The sequence below is a fragment of the Globicephala melas genome, chromosome 20 (assembly GCF_963455315.2).
Source record: "Globicephala melas chromosome 20, mGloMel1.2, whole genome shotgun sequence".
NCBI classification, from domain to species: domain Eukaryota; kingdom Metazoa; phylum Chordata; class Mammalia; order Artiodactyla; family Delphinidae; genus Globicephala; species Globicephala melas.
Window position 1 is genome coordinate 11,066,106 of NC_083333.1, and position 23,092 is coordinate 11,089,197.

General features: G+C 51.4%; 3 protein-coding genes across 6 annotated transcripts; 1 reads left to right on the forward strand and 2 right to left on the reverse strand.

Moving 5' to 3' along the window:
• Positions 1 to 666: 666 nt before the first annotated feature.
• On the reverse strand, positions 667 to 13,158 carry PLD2 (phospholipase D2). Of its 3 annotated transcripts, none has more exons than XM_030862190.2 (25): positions 12,785 to 13,158; positions 12,006 to 12,115; positions 11,787 to 11,917; positions 11,539 to 11,681; positions 11,007 to 11,112; positions 10,849 to 10,914; positions 10,667 to 10,725; positions 10,427 to 10,519; positions 10,182 to 10,334; positions 9,427 to 9,576; positions 6,492 to 6,575; positions 6,271 to 6,349; positions 5,327 to 5,437; positions 4,976 to 5,146; positions 4,466 to 4,592; positions 4,173 to 4,291; positions 3,969 to 4,082; positions 3,724 to 3,828; positions 3,413 to 3,501; positions 3,193 to 3,306; positions 2,969 to 3,018; positions 2,571 to 2,705; positions 2,192 to 2,345; positions 1,694 to 1,808; positions 667 to 1,442 (listed from the first exon to the last, which is right to left on the reverse strand). In XM_030862190.2, the coding sequence occupies exons 2-25, from the start codon at positions 12,112 to 12,114 to the stop codon at positions 1,218 to 1,220; spliced, it is 2,802 nt and encodes a 933-aa protein (XP_030718050.2). In that variant the 5' UTR covers position 12,115; positions 12,785 to 13,158; the 3' UTR covers positions 667 to 1,217. The 3 variants fall into 3 exon arrangements, with proteins under 3 accessions (XP_030718050.2, XP_030718049.2, XP_060146427.1); XM_030862189.2 differs by having other exon boundaries at positions 12,665 to 12,803; XM_060290444.1 differs by lacking the exon at positions 12,785 to 13,158 and adding an exon at positions 12,634 to 12,652.
• Positions 12,527 to 19,066, forward strand: C20H17orf114 (chromosome 20 C17orf114 homolog). 2 transcript variants are annotated; one of them, XR_004040723.3, is made up of 3 exons: positions 12,527 to 13,196; positions 13,401 to 13,494; positions 18,778 to 18,916. XR_004040723.3 is itself a non-coding variant. In XM_060290455.1 (2 exons), the coding sequence occupies exons 1-2, from the start codon at positions 18,270 to 18,272 to the stop codon at positions 18,942 to 18,944; spliced, it is 240 nt and encodes a 79-aa protein (XP_060146438.1). In that variant the 3' UTR covers positions 18,945 to 19,066. The 2 variants fall into 2 exon arrangements, 1 of the variants encoding a protein (XP_060146438.1); XM_060290455.1 differs by lacking the exons at positions 12,527 to 13,196; positions 13,401 to 13,494 and adding an exon at positions 18,270 to 18,342 and having other exon boundaries at positions 18,778 to 19,066.
• A 1,466-nt stretch (positions 19,067 to 20,532) lies between these two features.
• On the reverse strand, positions 20,533 to 22,572 carry PSMB6 (proteasome 20S subunit beta 6). The gene is made up of 6 exons (XM_030862287.3): positions 22,414 to 22,572; positions 21,923 to 21,990; positions 21,463 to 21,594; positions 21,218 to 21,347; positions 20,871 to 21,015; positions 20,533 to 20,745 (listed from the first exon to the last, which is right to left on the reverse strand). The coding sequence occupies exons 1-6, from the start codon at positions 22,513 to 22,515 to the stop codon at positions 20,603 to 20,605; spliced, it is 720 nt and encodes a 239-aa protein (XP_030718147.2). The 5' UTR covers positions 22,516 to 22,572; the 3' UTR covers positions 20,533 to 20,602.
• Between the last annotated feature and the right edge of the window lie 520 nt (positions 22,573 to 23,092).

The following is a 23,092-nucleotide window of genomic DNA, read 5'->3' on the forward strand; positions in this document are numbered from 1 at the left end:
ACACTGAAGCTCCAGGACATACGTGCCTGTCCCACGAGGGTGGGGACTTTGTTGTACTCACTGCTGTGAGTTTAGAATGGTGTCTGGCAAAGAGCAGGTACTCAATAAATATCTAAGTCAATGACTGAATCTTTTCAGCAAGCCAGCTATTAAGTATTATTCCCATTTCCCAGTTGGGATCACCGAGGCCCAGAGAAGTGATGTGACTTGAGAAGGTCACCAAGGTAGTAAGTGACAAGTCCAGGATTTGGGCCCAGTTCTTCCTGACCTCAAGCCTTATACCCTTATCCACTCCCAGGGGCTTCGCTAAGCCTCTCCCCTTGCAGTCACTTGAGGAACAAGAGGCAGCCCCTCTGGGCCCTTCTTTGGGCGCCTCCCTCACCTGAAGCTGCACCATCAGCTCCACTGTCCTCCAGGAGTCCTGGTTTGACCCCGCCCTTCTTTTACCCAGGCATCCCTGTGTGAACACCTGGTCTTCCCAGCACCTACTGACGGAGCTCCCGAAGCCACAGACGAGCGGAGCGGAGCTGAAGTCACAGAAAGAAGAAACCAGTGGTGTGGAGAGAGGACGAAGGGGCCTGTGCTGCTGTGTGTAGGCCTGGGGGGGCAGCTGAGACGAGCACTCAGTTCAGCCCAGGAAGAGGCAAGGACCTTTTCTAGGCTTTTATTTATGAAACGCTTATTGAACTGATACAGAGTTAGTGCCTGTCATCAGCTGGTGGGGGGGGTTAGTGTGCATCCCCCCACCCCCCGTCCCCTCCCCACCATGGGCACTGAAGCCGGAGCGGCTGCACCCTTCCCTCCACCTTGGCAGTAATGAACCGGGAAAGGCCCTGGGGCAGGGAGGGCATTCAAGGGCAGGAAGATGAAGGGAGAGATGGAAGGCCTAGGGCAGAATCTGGTCCTCCTGGAGTAGGAGGCTGGCCCCAGGCATCCTGGCAGGTGTTTTGCTTCTCCTTTGTAGCAGTGGTTTGAACTGGGCAGCGAGGAGGATGAACTTCTCTGGACCCTCTCCTGCCTCCTCAGCCCGGGCTTGAGAGTGTCCTCTTTGGCTACTTCTCAAGAAAGGGTCCTCTGTGACTTCTCTAGTTCCCTCCGGGGATGCCTGCCTCCCCCAGGTCTCAAAGGCACTGCCCTCGGTGCTCAGGGTGAGGGGGCAGGGAGCCAGATGAGGTAGAGCCCAGCGGCTGGTGACCTCTCCTGGGCTGGAGCCGCAGCTATGTCCACACTTCTAGGGGTATCACGCCCTCCTTGCTCCCCAGGGGGGGCAGCAAAGACTCATCCTCCAGGAACTTGAGGGGGAAGTGGACCAGGTGGCCCTGGACCTGGGTGAGTTCAGACCGGGCCAAGGGAGGGCTGACCGTGGCCAGCGGCTCCACGGCCACATACTCCCGGAGTGCCCGCAGGGAGCGAATGGCGTTGGACGGCAGGCAGCGGAAGATCTGTGGGCGAGAGGCATGGAAGCCAATAAGGCTTGGGGAGACTGCCCAAGAGTCCAAGCCCAACTAGGCTAGACGCCCTCATGCCCACCATATCCCTCTACACTGACCCTGAGCCACTGAATCCCATGATGTCCCCAGACCCTCATCCTCTTATGAGGATGGCTGTGCGGGGGCTCCTCTCTATCCCACCCTAGACAGGATAATCCATGAACTTCCCCCTGCCAGCACCCCTGCCCACCCCCCTTGCCCACCTGCTCATAGATATTGGCATTGCTCTCAGCTGTGTCTTGCCACGACTGGAAGAAGTCATCACAGACAGGGTCTCGGAGATCCAGGTCCGGCCGGGCATCTGCCCCGAGAATCACGCTGCGGGAGAAAGGGGTCCCAGCAGGGCCAGATTAAGATCCTTTGAAAGCCTGAATACCAGAAAATTATAATGTGCCTACCCAGGTATTTCAAAATAGAAGCAATGTTACACAGTACAATAAGCGTAAACGAGTCCAACAGAGCTTTAATTTGTCTCTACTTTGGCGACTACTTTAATGCTTTAAAAGATACACCAAATTACTTTTGAAATATTTGTTTCTCATTTTTTCGGTATCCCTACTTTGCCAGTACCTTAAACTGGATGAGTCTGCCTCTTGGGAAATCCAGTACTACCTCTAAGCAATCCTCACACTTGCTCAAAAGGCAGACCCTCCCCCTTTCCACCTCTCCCACTACGCTGTAGCACCCCACCCCGGCTCTACCTGAAGCAGTGTTTCCGCAAACTCAAGGCAAACCTGCCCGCCTCATATTCCACACCATTCATGAGGGATGCCTCCATCTCCGTGTCCTCGATCAGCACAGCCAGCTCACTGTCCCGCTTCCCCAGTAAACTCCGATCATTGATGTTTGCGGAGCCTGGTGGGTGGTGCGGGACACACTGCGTCCTCTGAGCCCAGGAGACCCCCATCACCTCTACCCAAGAACCAGCCTGGGGGCAACACGCCTTCTTTGGCCTCCATCCCCAGTTGGGCCTCAGCTGCAATCTCCACCACCCACCTCCATCCCGTTGCCCCTGGCTGGGCCCTGCTCCACTTCTCCCCACCCTCCTCTCGTTGCCGGGGGCCGAGATCCAGCACTGACCAATGATGACTGTCCGGTCATCTGCAATGAGCATCTTGCTGTGGATGTAGATGAGTTCTGAGACCGGGTGCCTACCCAGCTCTCCGTGTGTGCGAAGCCCACAGATGGAAATATAGTCCCGCCACGCTGTCCCCACTGTGAGTAAGAGATGGGGGGAAGGGGAGTGCAGAGAGGTAATCTCCATGTGCAGACAGAGCCCTGTCCCATCTACCTCCTCACTTCAGAAGCCCTGGTCTATATACTTCTCTCTGCAGTGTAAGGCCACCTGCGGGCTCAGGCAGTAGCCCCAGAAGCATGCAGGAGTGATAGCCTCCTTCCCTCCATCCCTGGGGCTCCAGTCCCTCAGTTGCCCCCTCCCCGGGGGTCCAGGGCTTGAACCCCCAGCTCCCAGCACTCACTGGCTGCTTTGAGGCGATGTAGAATTGAATATTCCCCACGACACAGCGTCCTGAGGGAAGAGAATGGGTGAGGGAAGTGGAGACTGGGGAGGAGATGGGGGATGTCAGGAGAGAGGTAGACCTCAAAAGTCTAGCAAGAAGGGATCAGGACGGAGTCAGGATGGAGGCATAGGTAGGATGGGGCCATGGAGAGGTAGAGTCTGGCTGAGGGGGGCGGGGGTCACCTGTAAGTGAAGTGCAGAATGGCCTGGATGGAGTTACCACCACCTGTGGAGATGTCGCCCTCGAACCCCGGGAGCAGGGGCAAAAGCATGTAGACTCGGAAGCACTGCCCCTGTCTGGGGAGGGGTGGAGTCAGAGGTGTGACCTCTCCCCCAAGCCCCACCCATCCAGTTGGGCTTAAACCACGCCCACAATCTTCACACTCTGGCTGGTCTATCTTACTTGTGGGCCTTCAGGATTCTGTCCACAATCTCATCGCCCACCTTGTTCAGCACCGTCCGCCCATCTGAGCAGCTAATGAAGAATTGATTCTGGGGCAGGGACCAATGAGAGACATCAGCAGTCTGGCCCCAGCCCCTGCCCTCAGCTCCCCGCTGCTGTCCCCAGCCCCAGGCTCCAGGCCCTGGCCCCAGGCTTCTGCATTTCTCCAGGCCCAGTTATGCCAGCCCTCAACGATTGATGCCACTGACATCCTAAGTCTCTCCCCTGGGATGTCCCCTCCGTTCTCTGCCCCACCCTCATCCCGGTCAGACCTCAATGTAGAGGAAGTGCTGGCTCTCCCTGATGGTGTGCAGGTAGGCATTGAGGATGGAGTTCTCCAAGGTCCCCGCTGACCAGCGGTCCACTGACCGTAAGACCTGGGGGGAACGGCGAATATGATGTGGCTCCTGAGCCCGGGAGAGGAGGGGTCTGGCGGGGGCTCTCAGGTCAGGGAGAGTGGGCCGGGGCATTGGGCTGAAGGGAGGGAGGCGAGGGCAGGCTGAAGTCGGAGCCTCACCTGCACGGTGGCACACTGCACTCCCGGGAGCATGAAAGGGAGCTGGTTTGCGGTGCTGGTGGACTTGGGCAGCAGGTAGGGGTACCTGGGTATCTTGTACTTGGCCTTGGTGGTCTGAGGAAGAGGGATGGCAGAGTCAGAGGGAGGTGACGAGCTGCCCCAGGCTCCCTCCCGCCCTCCAGCCTCCCGGGAGGGATCGAGCACCTTGGTGAAATTCCAGCGCTGGATGAAGTGCCGGGCAAGGTCCCTGGCGGGTGAGCCATGGACCACCACCCCGACGTCCCGCCATGGCATCCGGGGTGTGGTCTCCCTGTCAATGAAATCTGGGGGTCCCAGGAGAGTCAGGGGAGAGGTCAGAGATGGTCTCTTGGGGACACTTGGGGCAGAGAGGAGGAGGGTGCATTACCCTTGACCCAGTTCATCCCATCCGCATTCCCAGCCCTGCCTTCTACCCCTGCTCCCCGCTCTCACCGCCTTTGGAGGAAGGGGACCCCTACCCTCAAAAGGCCGATCCAGCTGGACCCAGTCCTTAGTGATAAGATTGCTGTAGTCCTTGCCCAGCCAGAAGAGTTGGTTGTGAGAGAGGTCTGGTGTAGCTGGAGGGTCTGAGCATGAGGTGGGAGGCTGTAGGGGGAACACACCCAAGCCAGGGGCAAGGAGAGGTCATGGGGCTGTACAGAGCCAGGCCAAAGAGAAGAAAGGAGCACTGGGAGACTGGGAGACAGAGAGACACACAGAGTAAGAATGAAGCAGAGAGAGTTTGATTCCCCGGTCCTCCCCTTCAGATGCATTTGAAATCCCTAGAGGAATGGGGGGAGGGGTGGGTAACGGACATGGGGAGGGGACTGGGTCATAGTATATTCAAAGCACGTTCTTGGGGTTCCAGAAAGGCCAAGGAACCCTGAGTGCGGGCTTGGAATGACTGGAGGGGAAGGCTGGAGCCGGGAAGGGGTGTGGATTTAGGTTAGCTGAGTTTGGGGGAGCTCAGGAAGGCCTTGGGGGGTTACCTGGGGGGCAGCTGACTCAGAGGAGTCCCGAAGGTCAGTCAGTCTGTAGTGCAGGTCATCCCAGCGGCCATAGGCGAGGTCCAGCCCCCCCAAGAAGGCCACTACTTGGTCCACCACCAGGAGCTTCTCATGATGGGCCCACAGAGTCACCTGGTCTGGGTGGCGCATCACCTGGAGCAGGTATGGGGGAGTTCAGGAGAGTGAGCTTAGGTGGGAGAAGAAAGAGGAGGCGTTGGGGGAGAGCATGGAAAGACGGAAGGATGAGATGTTCAGGAAAAGGGAGGGTTGAGGGGATGGGAAAGTGTGGTGAGGAGGGCTGCAGGGAAGGGGTCTCTGAGGCCTGAGAGTCACCTTTATGTTGGGATGCAGTAGCATTAGAACCTTCTTGCTATAGCCACTGTTGATGGCCAAGGCCAGCTCCACTTCCTTAAACAGCAGTACGGACACCCGGACACCCTCCTCCTGTGGTCAGTGAGGGAATCAGATCCTAATGCCTCTCTCGGAAGGACCCCTTCCCACCCTCCCAAACCCTTCCCCATGCTCAGGGTTCCTGTATATTCCTCCCCCTTCCCACCCTCCCAAACCCTTCCCCATGCTCAGGATTCCTGTATATTCCTCCTCCCTGCGTGGAGATCCTGAAAGCTCTGCCACTTACACCCTGCTTCGATGCTTACAGCAAACCCAGATTGAATGTCATCTATCTGCTCACCCATCCACCCATCTACCCACCTACCCAGCATTATCTATCCACCCATTTTCCCCAAAATTTACTCATCCCCTTATCTACCATCTATCATGCATCCATCTACCTACCCACTCTCCTACTGATCCACCTTCCCAACCTCACATCCTTCTATCTATCTCCCTTTCCATCATCTACCCATCCATTCGCCCACCCACTCTCCATCACCCACATATCTTTCCTCCCACCCATCAACATCTATGGAGGCTCCCAACATAGCAGACACTATGCCTTGTATTGGAACTAGTGATATTAATCAGCCCAGGGAGAGAGACAGACATGTCCACCCTGCAGTAACACAACAGAGTGTAATGGATACTGGGAGGAAAGTCTATACCAGGTAGAGGAAGGGCAAGAACAGGGAGGTGTCAGTTCTCCTTAGGGAAGGGGAGGCAGCGATGTTTGCCAGACACTGAGCCAGGATGGGCATATTTCCTCCTCCTCAAGTTTCAGATTCCCTGCCTTCCCCCATGCTACAGTCCCTTCTAACCAATCTCCACCCACAGGCCACCCCGCCACCATGCTTCCCCTCCGGCCCAACCACTCTCCTCACCGCCTTCTTCTTGAGCATAATATCCAGTCTCCAGTCATCTGAATGGGCCGGACGCTTCAGGTAAATCTCAGGACTCAACCTGGGATTCAGGGCAGCGGGTAAGGGCAAGCTAAGCTCCCGACAACAGTCACTCCTCCCCTTCCACTCCTTTTCTGACCCATAAGCTGATGTGTTGCAGGCCCTATCCTACCGCTTCCTGCTCAGGCTTTTTCCCCACTTACCACCAGTCTGTGATGAAAATCTCCTCTTGAGCTCGCAGGATGGCATCAGCTGCAGCAGCAAAGTAACCTGCCCCATTCACAAACCTGGGGGGAGGCCAAGCCAAGGAGGTCAGGGGAGTCAGAAGCCAGAAAGCTCTGGAGAGTGAAGACCAGAGGACAGTCATGGGTCAGAGGTGACAGCAGGGTCAAAGACCAAGAGAGATCAGAGAGGTCAGACAGTAGCAGATATATCAAAGTGGGATAAATTTGCCAGTACGAGCTAAATAAAATTACAAACTACAAAAGACACAACAAACCAAAGAAAATGACTAAAGATTGGGAAGATTAATACATCACATATAAAGAGTTCCAACATATCAATAACAAAAAGACATACAGGGGGCTTCCCTGGTGGCACAGTGGTTGAGGGTCGGCCTGCCGATGCAGGGGACACGGGTTCGTGCCCTGGTCTGGGAGGAGCCCACATGCCGCGGAGTGGCTGGGCCCGTGAGCCATGGCCGCTGAGCCTGCGCGTCCGGAGCCTGTGCTCCACAGCAGGAGAGGCCACAACAGTGAGAGGCTCGCGTACCGCAAAAAAAAAAAAAAAAAAGACATATAGGCCAACTGAACAAAGAAAAGTGCTTTCACTGCGGAGGGCACGGGTTTGGGCCCTGGTTGGGGAACAGGGTCCCACAAGCCGCACGGCACGGCCAAAAAAAAAAAAAAAGAGAACTGATAGTTCACAGGGGGAAAATGGCCAATCATAGATGAAAAGATGTTCAACTTCATCACTAAACAAGGAAATTGATATTAAAATGAATAACACTTTTTAAATTCACTAGATTGGCAAAAAATAAAATTGCAGGTTACATTCAATATTAGCATATGGGGAAGTGAGTATTCTCATAGTTTGCGAGAATATACATTGGTTTTATAGCTTTTTTAGAGGACAGTTGGGTATTACCTATCAGAATATTAAATCCACATACCCCCGATACCATTAAATGCACTTCGTAATTCTGTATCTAGGAAGACATCCTATTAAGTGCTTAACCAAAGATTATGTTCATTGTAGTATCGTTTATAGGACTGAAAGTGGGAAATAATGTAAATGCCTAATCTCTGATACGTGTTAAGTGAAAAAAATAAAACAGAGAGTGCATGATCTCATTTACATTAAAACAAAAAGTAACATATATGCTAAGCACATGAAAATATGCAGGAAAAGATCTGGGAGGATAAATATCAAACTATCACCAGGATTACTTCTGGGGAGAAAAATGGGATTTGGGGGAGGGGGTGTAGAGAAGAACTAAGGGCCAGGGGGTAAAGGCTTGTGCAGTGAACTTTAATTTTTTTACTTAATGTGTTTCCGTATTGTTAGACTTTTAATAACTAACAGTCCTGTTTGATGGTGAGGAGCAGGGTCTTGACCCAGACTAGCTGGATTTGAATCCTGGTTCCACTGTTTACAAGGTGTGTGACATTGACAAGTTACTTAACTTCTCCTTGCCTCAGTTTTCTCACCTGTAAAGTGGATATAACAACTGTACCTGCTTCACGGGGCTGTTGTAAGTTCATAAACATAAAACACTCAGAATGGTTTCTGGCACACACTAAGTGCTACATAAGTATTAGCTATGATCAGTTCTTATGTTAAAAAATAAATCTCAGGCTTCCCTGGTGGCGCAGTGGCTGGGAATCCTCCTGCCTATTCAGGGGACACGGGTTCGAGCCCTGGTCCGGGAAGATTCCCACATGCCGCAGAGCAACTAAGTCCGTGCGCCACAACTACGGAGCCTGTGCTCTAGAGCCCGCGAGCCACAACTACTGAAGCCTGTGCGCCTAGAGTCCGTGCTCCGCAACAACAGAAGCCACCGCAATGAGAAGCCTGCGCACCGCAACGAAGAGTAGCCCCTGCTTGCTGCGACTAGAGAAAGTGCTAGCCAGCAACGAAGACCCAAGACAGCCAAAAATAAATAAATAAATAAATTTTTAAAATAAATAAATTAATTAATAAATCTCTATCCCACCCCTCTAGGTCGTCACAAAGCATTGAGCTGATCTCCCTGTAGGGAGGGTGGGAGGGAGGCTCAACAGGGAGGGGATATGGGGTTATATGTATACATATAGCTGATTCACTTTGTTGTACAGCAGAAACTAACACAACATTGTAAAGCAATTATACTCCAATTAAAAAAATCTCAACACCACCTCCAAGAAAAATTCTTTCCATGACTCCTCTCTGCCTATGATAAAGGTTAACCCCCTCAGCTTAGTGGGAGAGGCACTGATCAGACCCTGCGACCCCCAGACTCTTTACTGACCACTGCTCCTCACGCTGCAACAATGGTCAGTCTTTGTGGTTCCCAAACACGCTGGGCTATTTCTAGCTTCTCTGCACGGACTGCCCTTCTCCATTTTCTTTATCTTGCTAAGGTTAACCTCAGGGTTACTGCCTTCTAGAAGCCAGTCCTGACATCCTATGCTGGGGCAGATGCCCCTCCTCTGTGCTTGGTACCCTATACCTACCACCAGCGTGGCAAACTCCCATTGTTTCGGGACTGAATCACCTACTGAGTCTTATCCCTGCCACTGGACCTGGCACATAGTGGGTGCTCAGAAAATGTTTATTAAATGGACGAATAAATCAGAGACATTTTAGATCACTGAGAACAGAGAGGGTCAGTGTGGTGAAAGGAGGTTAAAAAGGTCACAGGAGGTCGGAGAGGTCGGGGTCAGAGATTACCCAGTTTGGGGTTCAGAAAGATCAGAGGGGAATCAGAGGGATCAGCATGATTAAACAGGTCAGGGGGTCAGGGAAATTTGAGAAGTCAAAGGGGGAGGTTATTGAGGTCAGAAGGGGTCAGAGGAGATAAAGAGGATCAAGGACTCAGAGAAACCAAGGAGGTCGGAAAGGCCGCTGACGATTTCAGAAAGGATGTCAGTGTCTCACCACCGGGCCAGGGTCCCAGGCCGAGGTGGAGCGTAGCTTTCGTGCCGGTGCAGCTGTACAAAGTCTCTGCCCGGGCCATGGGCCAGCTCAGTGATCTCCTGGGCCCACCACCGTGCCTGCCGGTAGCTGCTGCACTTGAGAATCAAGGACCTGGATGGGAACAATGGGTGGACCACAATTCTCACCCTCCACACCTCTGGCCTGGCCCAGAAACCTCCCCTTTAGCTATCACCTCTTTCCCACCTCTTCCCTTAGTCCCTACTTGACTTCACAGGGACAGGAAGTGTATCTGCCTTATTCACAGTTGAGTCCTTGGCACCTGGTATCGTGCCAGCCACTTAAGTTTGTTTTTTTGGGTTTCTTTTTGGCCATGCTGCACTGCATGTGGGATCTTAGTTCCATGACCAGGGATCAAACCTGCTCCCCTTGCAGTGGAAGCATGGCATCTTAACCACTGGACCACCAGGGAAGTCCCTTAAGTTTGTTGAATGAATAAATGGATGAATGCAGTGCCCTATCTTTTGCACCAAAAGTCCTTCCCCCAGGCTTATACTCAACTCTCTTTCTCTGCGCCCAGCCTCTAAGAGCAGCCCCAAGCATCTGACTAGAACAGTTCTCTGGTTCCAAATCATGGCCGGCTCCAGGGAGGTGGGAACGCCTTCCTTTCTTCCATGGTCTCTTCCACTTAACTCCCCTTAGGGCCCCAGGCTGGCTCTTCACTCACCAGGTGTCTGTCCACACCAGGGAGGCCTTACCTGTGGGAGGTGTCGATCCGGACCCCGTACCGTGCCTCTGTGCTCCTTTTCCCCACCTGTACCTCGAAGCCAGGGTCGAAGAGCTGAACAAATGTGATGGTGCCGGTCTCGAGGCACATGTACAGCAGGAAGGAGTCCTTCACCACCAGCCACCTGGAGTGGAAGGGCTCTGACCATTCCTCCATGCCCCTGGCATCTCCTTCCTCACCCCCACCCACTGCCCAGCGGCTCTGCTCAGGCCTCACCGCTTGGACCAGCGATAACAAACTTGGTCTCGGCCACAGCAGGTGAGGCCAGGAACACGGTGGCCACCTGAGCGCTTCCGGATCACCCCCTCCCTGTGGGGAAAACCAGGAAGAGATGTTGGATGAGGCTGGATGAGGGATCCAGACCTCCAGCCCGCTGTGCACTGCTCTTTCCCTATTCTCAGCCAGGGAGAGATCCAGATGTTGGCAGATGGCGGGTGAGGGGTGTCAGACACTCACAGTCCTTTGGATCCAAGGTCTGGGATAAACGACAGCTGACTGACTTCCAGAAACTCTGTCTGCAGAGGAAGAAAAAGGCCCAGAGGAGAGACTCTTATTTTCAGCCCCTCAGACTCTACCGACCCTGGTCCTCTGCCCCCTGCTCCATCTCAAGAGACCTGGCACCAGCCTCTTGACCTTACCATGGCATGGTAGTTGCGGTAGAAAGACATGGTCAGGAGGCGGTTGAGGTAATCCTCCAGGTATTTCTGAAGTAGGGATGGGAAAAAGGGAGAGACAGATGGGACCAGAACCATTTGCACCCAAACACCTTCCCAGAGGACCTGGTGTCCGGTCCCACCTGTTTGCTGGATGCATGTCTGGCGGAGCCCTCAGGACCTGCCCGGGGTAGAGAGGGCATCTGTCTGTTGTTTGCCTCTTGGGCTGGAGAAGAAGCAACGGCAAAGCTGTGGAAGTGATGGGGGAGGGTCAATAGGAGGATGGGAGGATGGGTGCCTAGGTTCCTGAAGCACTGGAGGCGGGGTCTTGGAGGAGGCGAGGGGCTGGCAGAAGGAATGCCCCTTACCCTGAGGATGGAGACAGAAAAAGGTGGGAGGCTGCCAAGGGTACTTTGGGCATCCAGCCCTGCTGAGATACTGGCCCAGAACCATGGACAGGGAGAGCTGAGCAGGGAGGGTTTCCTGGTAACCGGGGTCAGAGGAGCAGGCCCAGTGGCCAGAGTTGGGGGAGGAAAGCAGCTGGGGGAGGAAAGGCTGTGGTCTGGGGATGAGACAGACGGAAAGCAGCAATGGGGGCTGGGGCAGTGACATCCCATGCTGCCCCGCGGTGAGGGGGCACCTGCCCTTCACAGGAGGCAGTCTTGTCCCCCTCACCGAGCCAGAGGGAGCAGACTCATCAAGACTTTGTGTCTCAGGAGGTCCCGATGCAATTCCTGGAAATGACGGAACTTCTTCTTGGTTGTCCAAGTAAAGTCACCGTGAGTCAAGCGGACAGAATACAGAGTGCAGGTGCCCACCTGGGGGAGTGAGGAACTGACTGAATGGATGTCCCCTGGTTGGGTGGCAGCCCCCACTCTGGCCAGCCCTCCCCTTAGCCCCCTCCCTGGTGCCAGCCCAGCCACCTTGGATCCACTGGTGTATCTTTCAGTGCCCACCACCTGGGCTATGACGGGAACCCCAGGGGCAAACACCAAGGGGTGAATTTTCAGAGGCTGGAGGTCGTAGATGGCCAGAAAGGGGTGCATCCGGTCAGCTGACAGGAGAGAAAGTGGAAGAATGTGGACTCCAGGAGGTCTCAGCCCCTTCCTCCTCCTCTCCCTGAGGGCGTCCTCCCTGTGTACCTGAGTCCTCTCCCTCCTTCAGAGTGTCCACCTCATCGGGCTCCATCTGTAACTGTCTGGAGTCCAGGTCACCCCCAGAGGAGAAGAGGCTCTCGGAGGTCGCCGCCATCCTAGGAATATGGGGAGGCCTCAGGAAGGTGACCTGCTTTGCAGAACCCTGCCCCCCATCGCACCCCACGGTCTTCCATCTCCCACAGGTCCCCCGCTACCCCCCACCTGGCTCCCGCTGACTCCCCGTCTCTCTGATTATGGCTCATCGGTCTGCAACGTCCTGCCAACCCGCCTCTAATCTCCATCCCCTATCTCGATCCTTCCTGCATCCAGAATGCCTGAGTCCCGCCTCCCGTCCCGTAACCAGGGTGCCGAGGAACACCCGGCCAGGCCCGGATGGCCCCGAAGTGGGGCAGAGCAGAAGCCAGGGGAGGGGCCTCGGGGGTTGCCAGGGGTCCCGAGCCACCGGGGCTCCAGCCAGGCCAAGCCAGCTGGAAGAAGGGGTCCAGGCGGGAATGAGGAAGTTATGCGTTCCCCGCCCGGGAGGGAAACCCCGAAATCTGAGCATGAGGCTGAGTCAGGAGGACCCGCAGCCCAAGCTCATTCCCGTCCCCGCCCAATTTCCTGGGCCCGGCACCTCCGCGGCGTCCCCTCCCCGGCCCCCTCACCCGGGCAGCCGAGCCGGAGGCAGCGCAGCAGAGTCAGAGCCGGAGCCCACAACCCAGAGGGCCAGGGCGGGGCGGGCGCTCAGGGCCTGCCCTTGGGGGCGGGACGGCCCCCGGCCTCACCTCCTCCGGATTCTCGTCGGTCCTGTCCCGCCCCCGCCGCCCTCGGCCTGTCCTTGCAGTCCTGCGTGCGGCCTGGGCGCTGGGGCCGCCCTCGGCTCTGCGGGACGGCGCTACCCTCCCCGTGCATCGGTGCGGCGCCGTCTGCCGGGCTGTCAGTCTGTCCCGCGCCGTCGGTCCGTGCAGGCCCGCTCCTCCCTGTGGGCCCTCGGCCCTGCGCACCCTCCTCCGCTCGGGCGCCGGCCCCCCCGGGGCCTCTCCGGCCACCGATCCCGCCAGGGCCCCTGGCGGGACGCGCCTCCGCGGCAGGGACCTGGCTGTGTCCCCTTCCCGGGCCGGCTGAGAACCGCATTGGCATTTGTAGATGGAAGGAATGACGGAAGGCCCGAGGGCCGGTGGCCACAAATTCATTAACGTACGCAAGCTTGCATTCTTTCATTCATTCACTGCTTTCTGCGTACTTGCTCCGCGCCAGACTCTGAGCATACAGTAGTGAACAAAACTATCACGGGACTTGCTCTTCTGAAACTAACAGTCTAAGGGGAAACAGGAAAAATTTCAGGTTCTAATAGACAAAATATTTCATTTTTTTTAAAGTAGATTTCTTTATCTCTTCTAGACGGAAGAGTGGGCTGATGGATATTTCTTCATGGACATTTGGGTTGTTTCTAGTTTTTGCCTGCTGCGAATAAAGCTCCTATAAACATTCCTGGGTAAGTCTTTGTGTAGCAATATATTTTCGTTTCTCTTGGGTAAATAGCTAGGAGTGGAGTTGCTCCATCGTTTTAACTTTTTAAGAAACTAGCCGAACTTGTTTGATCTCTAATTGCACACATTTATATAGAGGCAGGGTGAAGAAAGTGACAAATAAAGGCTATTTTAAAATGGTCATTAAAGAGCACTTTTTAAACAATAGCTCTTCATTGGAGTATAATTGCTTCACAATACTGTTAGTTTCTGTTGCACAACAAAGTGAATCAGCCACATGCGTACACATGTCCCCATATCCCCTCCCTCTTGAGCCTCCCTCCCATCTTCCCTATCCCACCCCTCTAGGTCATGGCAAAGCACTGAGCCGATCTCCCTGTGCTCTGCTGCTTCCCACCAGCCAGCTATTTTACATTCGGTAGTGTATATATGTCGATTCTACTCTCACTTCGCCCCAGCTTCACCCTCCCACCCCAAGTCCTCAAGTCCATTCTCTATGTCTACCTCTTTATTCCTGCCCTGCAACTAGGTTCATCAGTGCCATTTTTTTTTTTAAGATTCCATATATATGCATTAGCATATGGTATTTGTTTTTCTCTTTCTGACTTACTTCACTCTGTATGACAGACGCTAGGTCCATCCACCTCACTACAAATAACTCAATTTCTTTCCTTTTTTTGGCTGAGTAATATTCCATTGTATATATGTGCCACATCTTCTTTATCCATTCATCTGTCAGTGGACATTTAGGTTGGTTCAATGCCCTGGCTATTGTAAATAGTGCTGCAATGAACATTGTGGTACATGTCTCTTTTTGAATTACGTTTTTCTCAGGGTATATGCCCAGTAGTGGGATTGCTGGGTCATATAGTAGTTCTATTTTTAGTTTTTTAAGGAACCTCCATACTGTTTTCCATAGTGGTTGTATCAATTTACATTCCCACCAACAGTGCAGGAAGGTTTCCTTTTCACCACACCCTTTGCAGCATTTATTGTTTCTAGATTTTTTGATAATGACCGTTCTGACCGGTGTGAGGTGATACCTCATTGTAGTTTTGATTTATATTTCTCTAATAATTAGTGATGTTGAGCATCTTTTCATGTGCCTCTTGGCCACCTGTATGTCTTCTTTGGTGAAATGTCTATTTAGGTCTTCCGCCCATTTTTTAACTGGATTATTTGTTTTTTTGATATTGAGTCACATGAGCTGTTTGTATATTTTGGAGATTAATCCTTTGTTGTTTCATTTGCAAATATTTTCTCCCATTCTGAGGGTCGTCTTTTTGTCTTGTTTATGGTTTCCTTTGCCGTGCAAAAGCTTTGAAGTTGAATTAAGTCCCATTTGTTTATTTTTGTTTTTATTTCCCTTACTCTAGGAGGTGGGTCAAAAAAGATCTTGCTGTGGTTTATGTCAAAGAGGGTTTTTCCTATGTTTTCCTCTAAGAGTTTTATAGTGTCTGGTCTTACATTTAAATCTTTAATCCATTTGCAGTTTATTTTTGTGTATGGTGTTAGGTAGTGTTCTAATTTCACTCTTTTACATGTAACTGTCCAGTTTTCCCAGAACCACTTATTGAAGAGGCTGTCTTTTGTCCATTGTATGTTCTTGCCTCCTTTGTCATAAATTAGGTGCCCATATGTGTGTGGGTTTATCTCTGGGCACTCTATCCTGTATCATTGGTCTATATTTCTGTTTTTGTGCCAGTACCATACTGTCTTGATTACTGTAGCTTTGTGGTATAGTTTGAAGTCAGGGAGCCTGATTCCTCCAACTCTGAAAAAGCACTTTTTAAATAAGTGAAATATTTTAAGATAGGGGGTAAAAGGAACTGCCAAACTGTTTTCCAAAATGGTTGTTGTGTTTTACATTTCCAAAATCTATGTATGATAATTCTATTTGTTCTGCAGCATGGCCAACGTTTGATATTGTCTATCTTTTTAGTGTTAGCCATGCTAATAAGTGTAAAATAGTACATCATCATAGTTTTATTTGCATTTCTCTGATGACTAATGATGTTGACCATGTTTCATGTGCTTATTGACCATTTTTATATCTCTTTTTAAGTGTTCAATTCTTTCACTAATTTTTTAAAAAAACATGTTATTTGTCTTATTATTGATTTGTAAGAGTTCTTTATATATTTTGGATACAAATCCTTCATCAGATATATGTATTGCAAATATTTTCACCCAGAATGTGCCTTGTTTTTTTAAAATAATGGTGCCTTTTGGGAATTCCCTGTTGGTCCAGTAGGACTTGGCTCTTTCACTGCTGGGGCCCAGCCACTCAGCGTGGCCAAAATAAATAAATAAATAAAATAACGGTGCCTTTTGAAAAGCAGAGGTTTTTTATTTTGATTAATTTGTGGCCTGTAGACTATTACTCAGCAATAAAAATGAATAAAGTGTAAAATGGTACAGCCACCTCGGAAACAGTTTCAAAATGTTAAGCGTAGAGTTACCATATGGCCCAGCAATTCCACTCCTAAGTATATGCCAAAAAGAACTGAAAATGTATGCCCTCACAAAAACTTGTACATGAATGTCCACAGGAGTATTATTCAAATAGCGAAAAAGTAGACACAAACCAAAATGTCCATCAAGTAATGAATAGATAAACAAAATGTGGTGTATCCCTACCATGGAATATTATTCAGCCATAAAAAGGAATGATGTACTGATACATGCTACAACAGGGATGGACCTTGAAACATTATGCTAAGCGAAAGAAGCCAGACACAAAGGACCACATATTATATGATTCCATTGCTATGAAATGTCCAGAATAAGTAAATCCAAAGAGACCATAGCTGGGACAGTAGCTGGGGAGAAGGACAGGGGAGTGACTGCTAATGGGTACAGGGTTTCTCTTGAGGGTGATGAGAAGGTTATAACATTAGCTGTGATGGTTGCACACCTCTGTGAATATAGTAAAAAACCACTGAATTGTAGACTTTAAAGGGTGAATTTTATGGTGCATGAATTATTTCTCAATAAAGTTGTTATTACAAAAAATACAAACTGTTAATACATACAACACGGGTGAATTTCAAAACCATTATGCTGAAAGAAGCGTACACAAAAGAGTAGTACTATATGATTCCATTAATATAAAGTTCTGGAACAGAAAAACCAATCTATAGTGATGGAAATCAAATCAGTAGTTGCCTGTGGCAGGGAGTGGGGAAAAAGAGGGAGAGTAAAGGCCACACAGGGAACTTGGTGATGGAGATGTCCTATATCTTGATTCGGGTGGTGATTACATGGGTGTATGCATTTGTCAAAACTCATAGAACTGTACACTAAGATGTGTGCATTAAATTGTATGTAAATTTTTACTTCCATAAAGTTAATTTAAAAAACAGATTTTCCAATATAAAATAAAAATTAAATTTAAAAAGAAATAAAATAAAATAACAGATTTCAGTCAGGCAGCAATAGTCAGCAGTGCTTTCCAACCTTTCCCACATCATGATACCCTTAGGGAATGATAATATAGCTCTTGGAGGGCATTTAGGGTCCTTGGTTAGCATACTGTGGACCGGAGGCTCCCAGCCCGGGCTCTGGCTGCCTTAAACCTGGCTGTTCCTGTCAGGAACATGCTTGGGAAGCTCAGTGTGGCAGTTAACAGAGTGGACTCTGGGGTCAGACTGAAGAGGGTGAGGGAAAGTACTGCTCTTCTGATAACTGCTTGTGTGACCTTGGGCAAGCTACCTAATCTCCCAGTGCCTCTGATTCCTCATCTCTGAGATCAGCATAATAATAACACTTACTTTAAAAGATCATTGATGTTAAAAAGAAAAAGGGACTTCCCTGGTGGTCCAGTGGTTCAGACTCCCAATGCAGGGGGCATGGATTCAGTCCCTGGTCCGGGAACTAATACCCCACGTGCTGCACGGCGTGGCCGCGCGCGCGCGCGCGCGCGCGCGCGCACACACACACACACACACACACACACAAAATCATTGACACGATCAAGTGAGATAACGTAAAAGTCCCTAGAATCTACCTGGCACAGCATAATTAATCAATTACAACTATTTTCATAAAAGGGGTCGACAGCTACTGGACCATTTGAGAACATAACATTTCCCTAACTAGTAAAGTTTCTTGTTCTAAAAAAATAAACTATTCTTTAAATTTTTTACATCTTGGGCATTCTAAATACAAATGAATCTCATTCTAAACTATAAACGAGGGACTTCCCTGGTGGTCCAGTGGCTAAGACTCTGCGCTCCCCATGCAGAGGGCCCGGGTTCAATCCCTGGTCAGAGAACTAGATCCCACAGGTCGCAACTAAAAGATCCCGCACGCGGAAACGAAGATCCCACATGGCGCAACTAAGACCCGGCACAGCCAAATAAATAAATAAATAAATATTAACAAAAAATAAAATAAAATACAAATGAATCCCCAGCAGGGTCCAGCCTGGCACCCTTGTCGTCTGGCATTGCTACGATGAATTTTCACTGCGTCTGTCTGTGCCGGCACTTGTGTGTCTGTCTCTACCATGCCTCCCCTCCTAGTCTCCTCCTGCTTCTCCATGGGGATCAGAGACGACCCCAAAATTAAGGGGGTACAAAAGGATAGGCCTTTGAGTGGGGGATCCCCCACCCCTTCCCTCCTCCCTCTTCTCCCCCTTCCATCTCCTGGCGCCTGTAATCACCAGGCGGTCTGAGGCTAAGTGGTAGTTTTGCCCACAGTGGAGGGGCTTGGAAACCACACCCCTCCTAGGGCGCTCCTGGCCATTGTCTGCATCCCAGTCTCGTCCATTATTGAGATGGATCTGAAGGGGGCATGGTGTTTCCCATGGTGTGGGTGCCGGAGACAGCGGGGGACTGAAAGAGGAGCAGGTACGGGGGAGACAGAGGAAAAGGTGGGCTGCCAGGCAGACAGACAAACTGCACTGGGGAGAAAGACAAATGCTCAAATCAGGGAAGGGAAAAGGATAATCTGCCCCCTGGGCGGGAGGTGGATTTATCACTTCGCCAAAAGATTGGCTAAACGCTTTGCAGGGCCCAGTGCGAAATGAAGTGGGACCCCCTTATTAAAAAAGTTATTAAGAATTTCAAGACAGTGACAGCAGAGCATTACACCAAGCATGGGGGCCCTTCTGAGTGTGGCCCCGTGTCCAGTGCATAGGTCACGGGCCAGGGAAGCCAGCCCTGCTGCCAACGTCCCCTCTCCTCTCCCTGCTGATGCTAGCGACACTCACCCCCTAGGTTCCCTGGCCTCTTTCCTCCTCCTGACACACAACTCCTTTCTTCCCCCTCCAATCTCCCTTTTAGGCCTGGATCCAGCTGCCCCCCCAGATCCAGATCCCAGCCCAGCTGTAGCCTCCATCGTGGCTGAGGGAGGGTCCCTTGGGTCTGGCGCCTACTTCAGCAGGAAAGCCCGTCTCTCCTTCCGCCACCAGCTGCATGACATAGCATCGGCCAACGACTCCACCATTTGAAGGGGACAACCAAGGGCTGAACTTCCAGGAGGCCTTGGCAACCTTCCTTCCCCCGCCTTCTCAGTCATCCCAGTGTCCAGCTCCCTCAGATCCCTCATGACCTTCTTATTAAATACACTGAGAATTGCCAAGTGCTGTGTGTATGTGCATGTTTTGGAGAGGAGATGGGGACCACGACACCAGGGCTGTTATGGGGCTGAGGTGGGAAGTGCAGCATGAGGTGGGAGTGAGGACGCAGGATTGGGGAACAGGAGGCAGCTGATCTCATGCGGCGCCCAGGTGTGCCTAGCAGGAAGTAGGTTTGCTGAAATCAAGCTTCAGAGTTGAGTGTGGTGAGAGCAGTTTGGAGCGGGTGCGGGGTAGGCAGGACAGCAGATGGGGCTAGGGAGCGTATTCGTTCAATGACTATCAAATGTCCACTCCCTGCCAGGCCATTGAAAATATATCAGTGAATCAAGCACAAGGAATTCTCTCTTCTCACTGAATCTGCTTTCTGGTAGGGGAGGCAGACAATAAATAAATAAGCATGGTAATAGGAGACAGCGGTAAGTACTGCTACGAAGAAAATTAAACAGGTAATGTGAGAGCAGGGTGGAGGAGGGTGGTGTTTCTTAAAATTCAAGTGGCCAGGAAAGGCCTTTCTGTTGAGGGATGGAGAGTTCTCAGGATTTTGGAGTACAAGGGAAAGAGGAATCAAAGATGCCTGAGACAGGGAGGACCGGGAGAACAGGTTTTGCAGAAAATCAAAAGTTCCGCATTGGTTCTTTTGAGACACACATTTGGGGTGAGAGATCCTTCTTCACTTAATTCAGGACCTCACCAACTCCTTAGGAAGCCTCCTCTGTACCCCCCGAAATCCTCCAGGGTAGGATTATATTCTAGAACCAGGTTTTCAAATGTGGCTTCCACAGTTCCCTTATCCATAGACTGCAGAAATGTAGATTAGGGCAAGACTGTCGGTCACTGTCAATGAGCACTTGGCTGGAGTGGGGACCGTCTTGCAGGGGCCAGAGCCAGCTCTCAGTTTCTCATCCGTGGGGCTGAAAGGTAACTTCCCATCACCTCCCCACGGGAATGGTGGCTTCTGGAGCCAACCCACAGCACTCCCAGTGGCCGCCCTCTCCCACTCAAGGTCAAACTTAAACTCCATGTGCACCAAGGTCCAACTTCCTCCCGAAAGCCAAAGAAGTCACACTGCTGCTTCTGACAAGATGAGGTGACAGAGGTGACTGTGAAGAGAGGGGACTGTGAACCTGGGTCGGACATGTGGAGTCCTTCTGACTTTAGGGCCAGTAGCCTCCCAGGAGGCAGGAGGCAGGCTGAGGGGAGGTGACTCCAGTCTCTCTCAGAATTCTGAGTTCCCCCTTAGGCTTAAACAGGGAGGGGAGTGGGTCATTTGCTGGGAGCCCCTACACCAACCACACTAGTGTCACAGAGACCTGGATATGGTAACGAAAGTGTGGGGCATGATGGCCTGGAGAAGGGTCCTCTCCAGCTCCCTCAGGGCAGTGGTTTATACAAACAGAAATGGGCCAGAGAAGTTCAGGCTTGAGGTTAAGAAAAGAACCCCAAAGCACACAGGTTCTCACTGACAAACTATTTATTGAATTTTGTCATCAGTATGGGATGTCTCTTGTTGTATCTTAGAATCCTAGGATTCAGGGATGTGGTAAAGTGGCAATGGTGAATTTGGGAATCTGGTCTCCCAAAAGTACCTGCCGCTCTACCCCTGATTCCGCAATGGCTGCCAGGCGGATCACCCCTCCGCTGGAGCCATCCCGCTCCATGGCCAAAGCGAGAGCTGTGGAGAAAAGAAGAGAGTTGGGATTGGAGTCAGATGCTGGGATCGTGGCAAGGAAAGAGGAATGCTGGCCTGGCTCGAGTATGGGGGTTTATGCTCACAGACCCAGAAGCCGCAGTTCTCACCATTGGCAGTGAATTGCAGACATTCTTCCTTGGTCATGCCCTCCCGGTAGGTAGCATCGACATAGCCATAGATATAGGAACTCCCGGAGCCCCCGATGGCAAAGGACTGTCTTACCATCATACCCCCCATGGGTACCGAATACACCTGCCAGACGGAGGGAGGAGAAGAGTGTCACCATTTGTACCCTCCCCACAACACACATATGTTCGCCTGTCCACTGCGGAACTGGTATGTGAAAAGTTAATAGTAAGTGATGTAGAGACTGGAAAGAGAACTAGAAAATGCCTGCGGGGGGGGAGAGAATGAAAGGCATGGTTCCAATGTTCTCGGGGTGGTGGTATCTGACCTGCCCCCCTTCTTGGGGGTCCCAGCCCGCAATGATGATTCCTGCCATCAGGTCTTCTCGGTATCGGTAACACATCTCCTTAAAGAGGCTGGCTGCCGTGTGTACCAGCGGAGGCTCATTCAGCTCGATGCTAGAGGGTGAAGGGAGTCATAGGGAAGGCAGTGTCAGGACCTGGAAGTCAGACTATTCCGCTCCTCAGGTCCCAACTCCTTTCAGATACTTGCTCCCCCAATGCCCACAAGTACCTGTGGAAACCAAGCTGATAAGTGACTGCGTCAGCTACTGCCTGGGTATCAGCTGCTGAGCCTGAGCGGCAGCAAAAAATACGGTCGTGAATAGGGGTCAGCTTGTCAGTCACTCGATTGGCGATGTACGACCTGCAGGATAGCAGAATAGTGAGGGAAGGACCCCACTTGTCTCCCACTTTCATCTTTTACCATCCACTCCCTCAACAGGAATTCCAGTATTTCCTGTTAGTTCTCATCTAAACTGAAGCAGGCTGGAGAACAAACTTTTGCAAGAAGTTCACCAAAAGGTGAAGAGAACTACGAAGCAGTAGATGCTGGAACAAATCCTTATCTCCCGGGAGGGGCGAAACCTCCCTTCCCACAGTAGTCTATGGAGAGTAAGGATGGGCTGGCAGGCAAGGAAGGAAGGAAGGGAAAGACGGGAAGAAGACCTTTCACATATCTGTCCTGAGCTCACCCAGTGGTTGTTCTGGAGTCGGCTCCTAGAACCACGCCCCCTTCAAATTGCACGGCCATGATAGTGGTCTGGAGAAAGAGGAGAAAGGGGTGAGTCTGGGCCTCTCCATATTCTCCAGCATACACAAACCTTAATGATCCGTCTATCCAGTCCCTAGAGTATAAGAAAAGTCGTGCGCCACCAACACATCGTCAAATCTCACGGGGTTCTCAATAACCCGCAGAATACCAAAAATTCAATCTTCAAGTTCCCAAAGGCCCACCCTGACCTTAAGCTTTCGTCCTGCAAGATTCCAGAATTCCACGCTTCAGCCTACCTTCCACCTCCTCCCATACCACTCCTGCGTCCTTAGGATACCCCTCCCCTGCCTGACAGCATCACACAGACCACCTCTCTTCCCCGCCCCTCCAGTTCTCCCAACCCACTCCAGCCTTATCTTTCCATCGCTTCAATCCTTGTGCATATCTCGTGAACCCCGAGTCCTTCCTTACCCCTGTTGAGACTTCTCGGTTTTCCCAGTCGGGGGTAATGGCCTCAGGCCCCCAGGCTGGTGCTGGCCGCGCTCCCCGAGCAGCTACTAAGGCGGCCGCCATCTTCCTCCTCCGGTACGGCCACAAAGCAACTGTCGTAAAGCGCTCCGTCACCCTCTTTAGTCGTGCTCTGGGGCCTTCTGGGGGCGAAGCTGCGCCACGGTTGACGGCAGAAAGGAAAAGAAATGTGTAGTGAACCTTCTTTGCGACAGTGAGAGCTTGATGGCAGCGTGGGTGGCAAACAAAGAAACAAGAAACAAACAAACAAAAAAACCCAAACAACAAACAGATCCAAACCGTCTGGAAAAACTACGTTCCTATCGGTATACGCGGGACTGATCGGAGTTGCGATTCAAAGAGGCTTCAGGATAGACTTGAGCGTCTCCGATTTAGAATGACCGCACTATGTTTTCATTTCTCTTAGGTATATACTTAGGCGTATACACTAGGAGTGAAATTGTTAGGTCATTTAGTAAATTTTTGTTTAACATTTTAAGGAACTGACAGCTTTTCCACAGCAGCTGCCTCGTTTTACATCCTCACCAGCCATGAATGAGGATTCCGATTTCTCCACTTCCTAATTCTTGTGGTGCATTTTTAATTTTACCCATCCTAGTGGGTGTGAAGTGATATCTTGTGG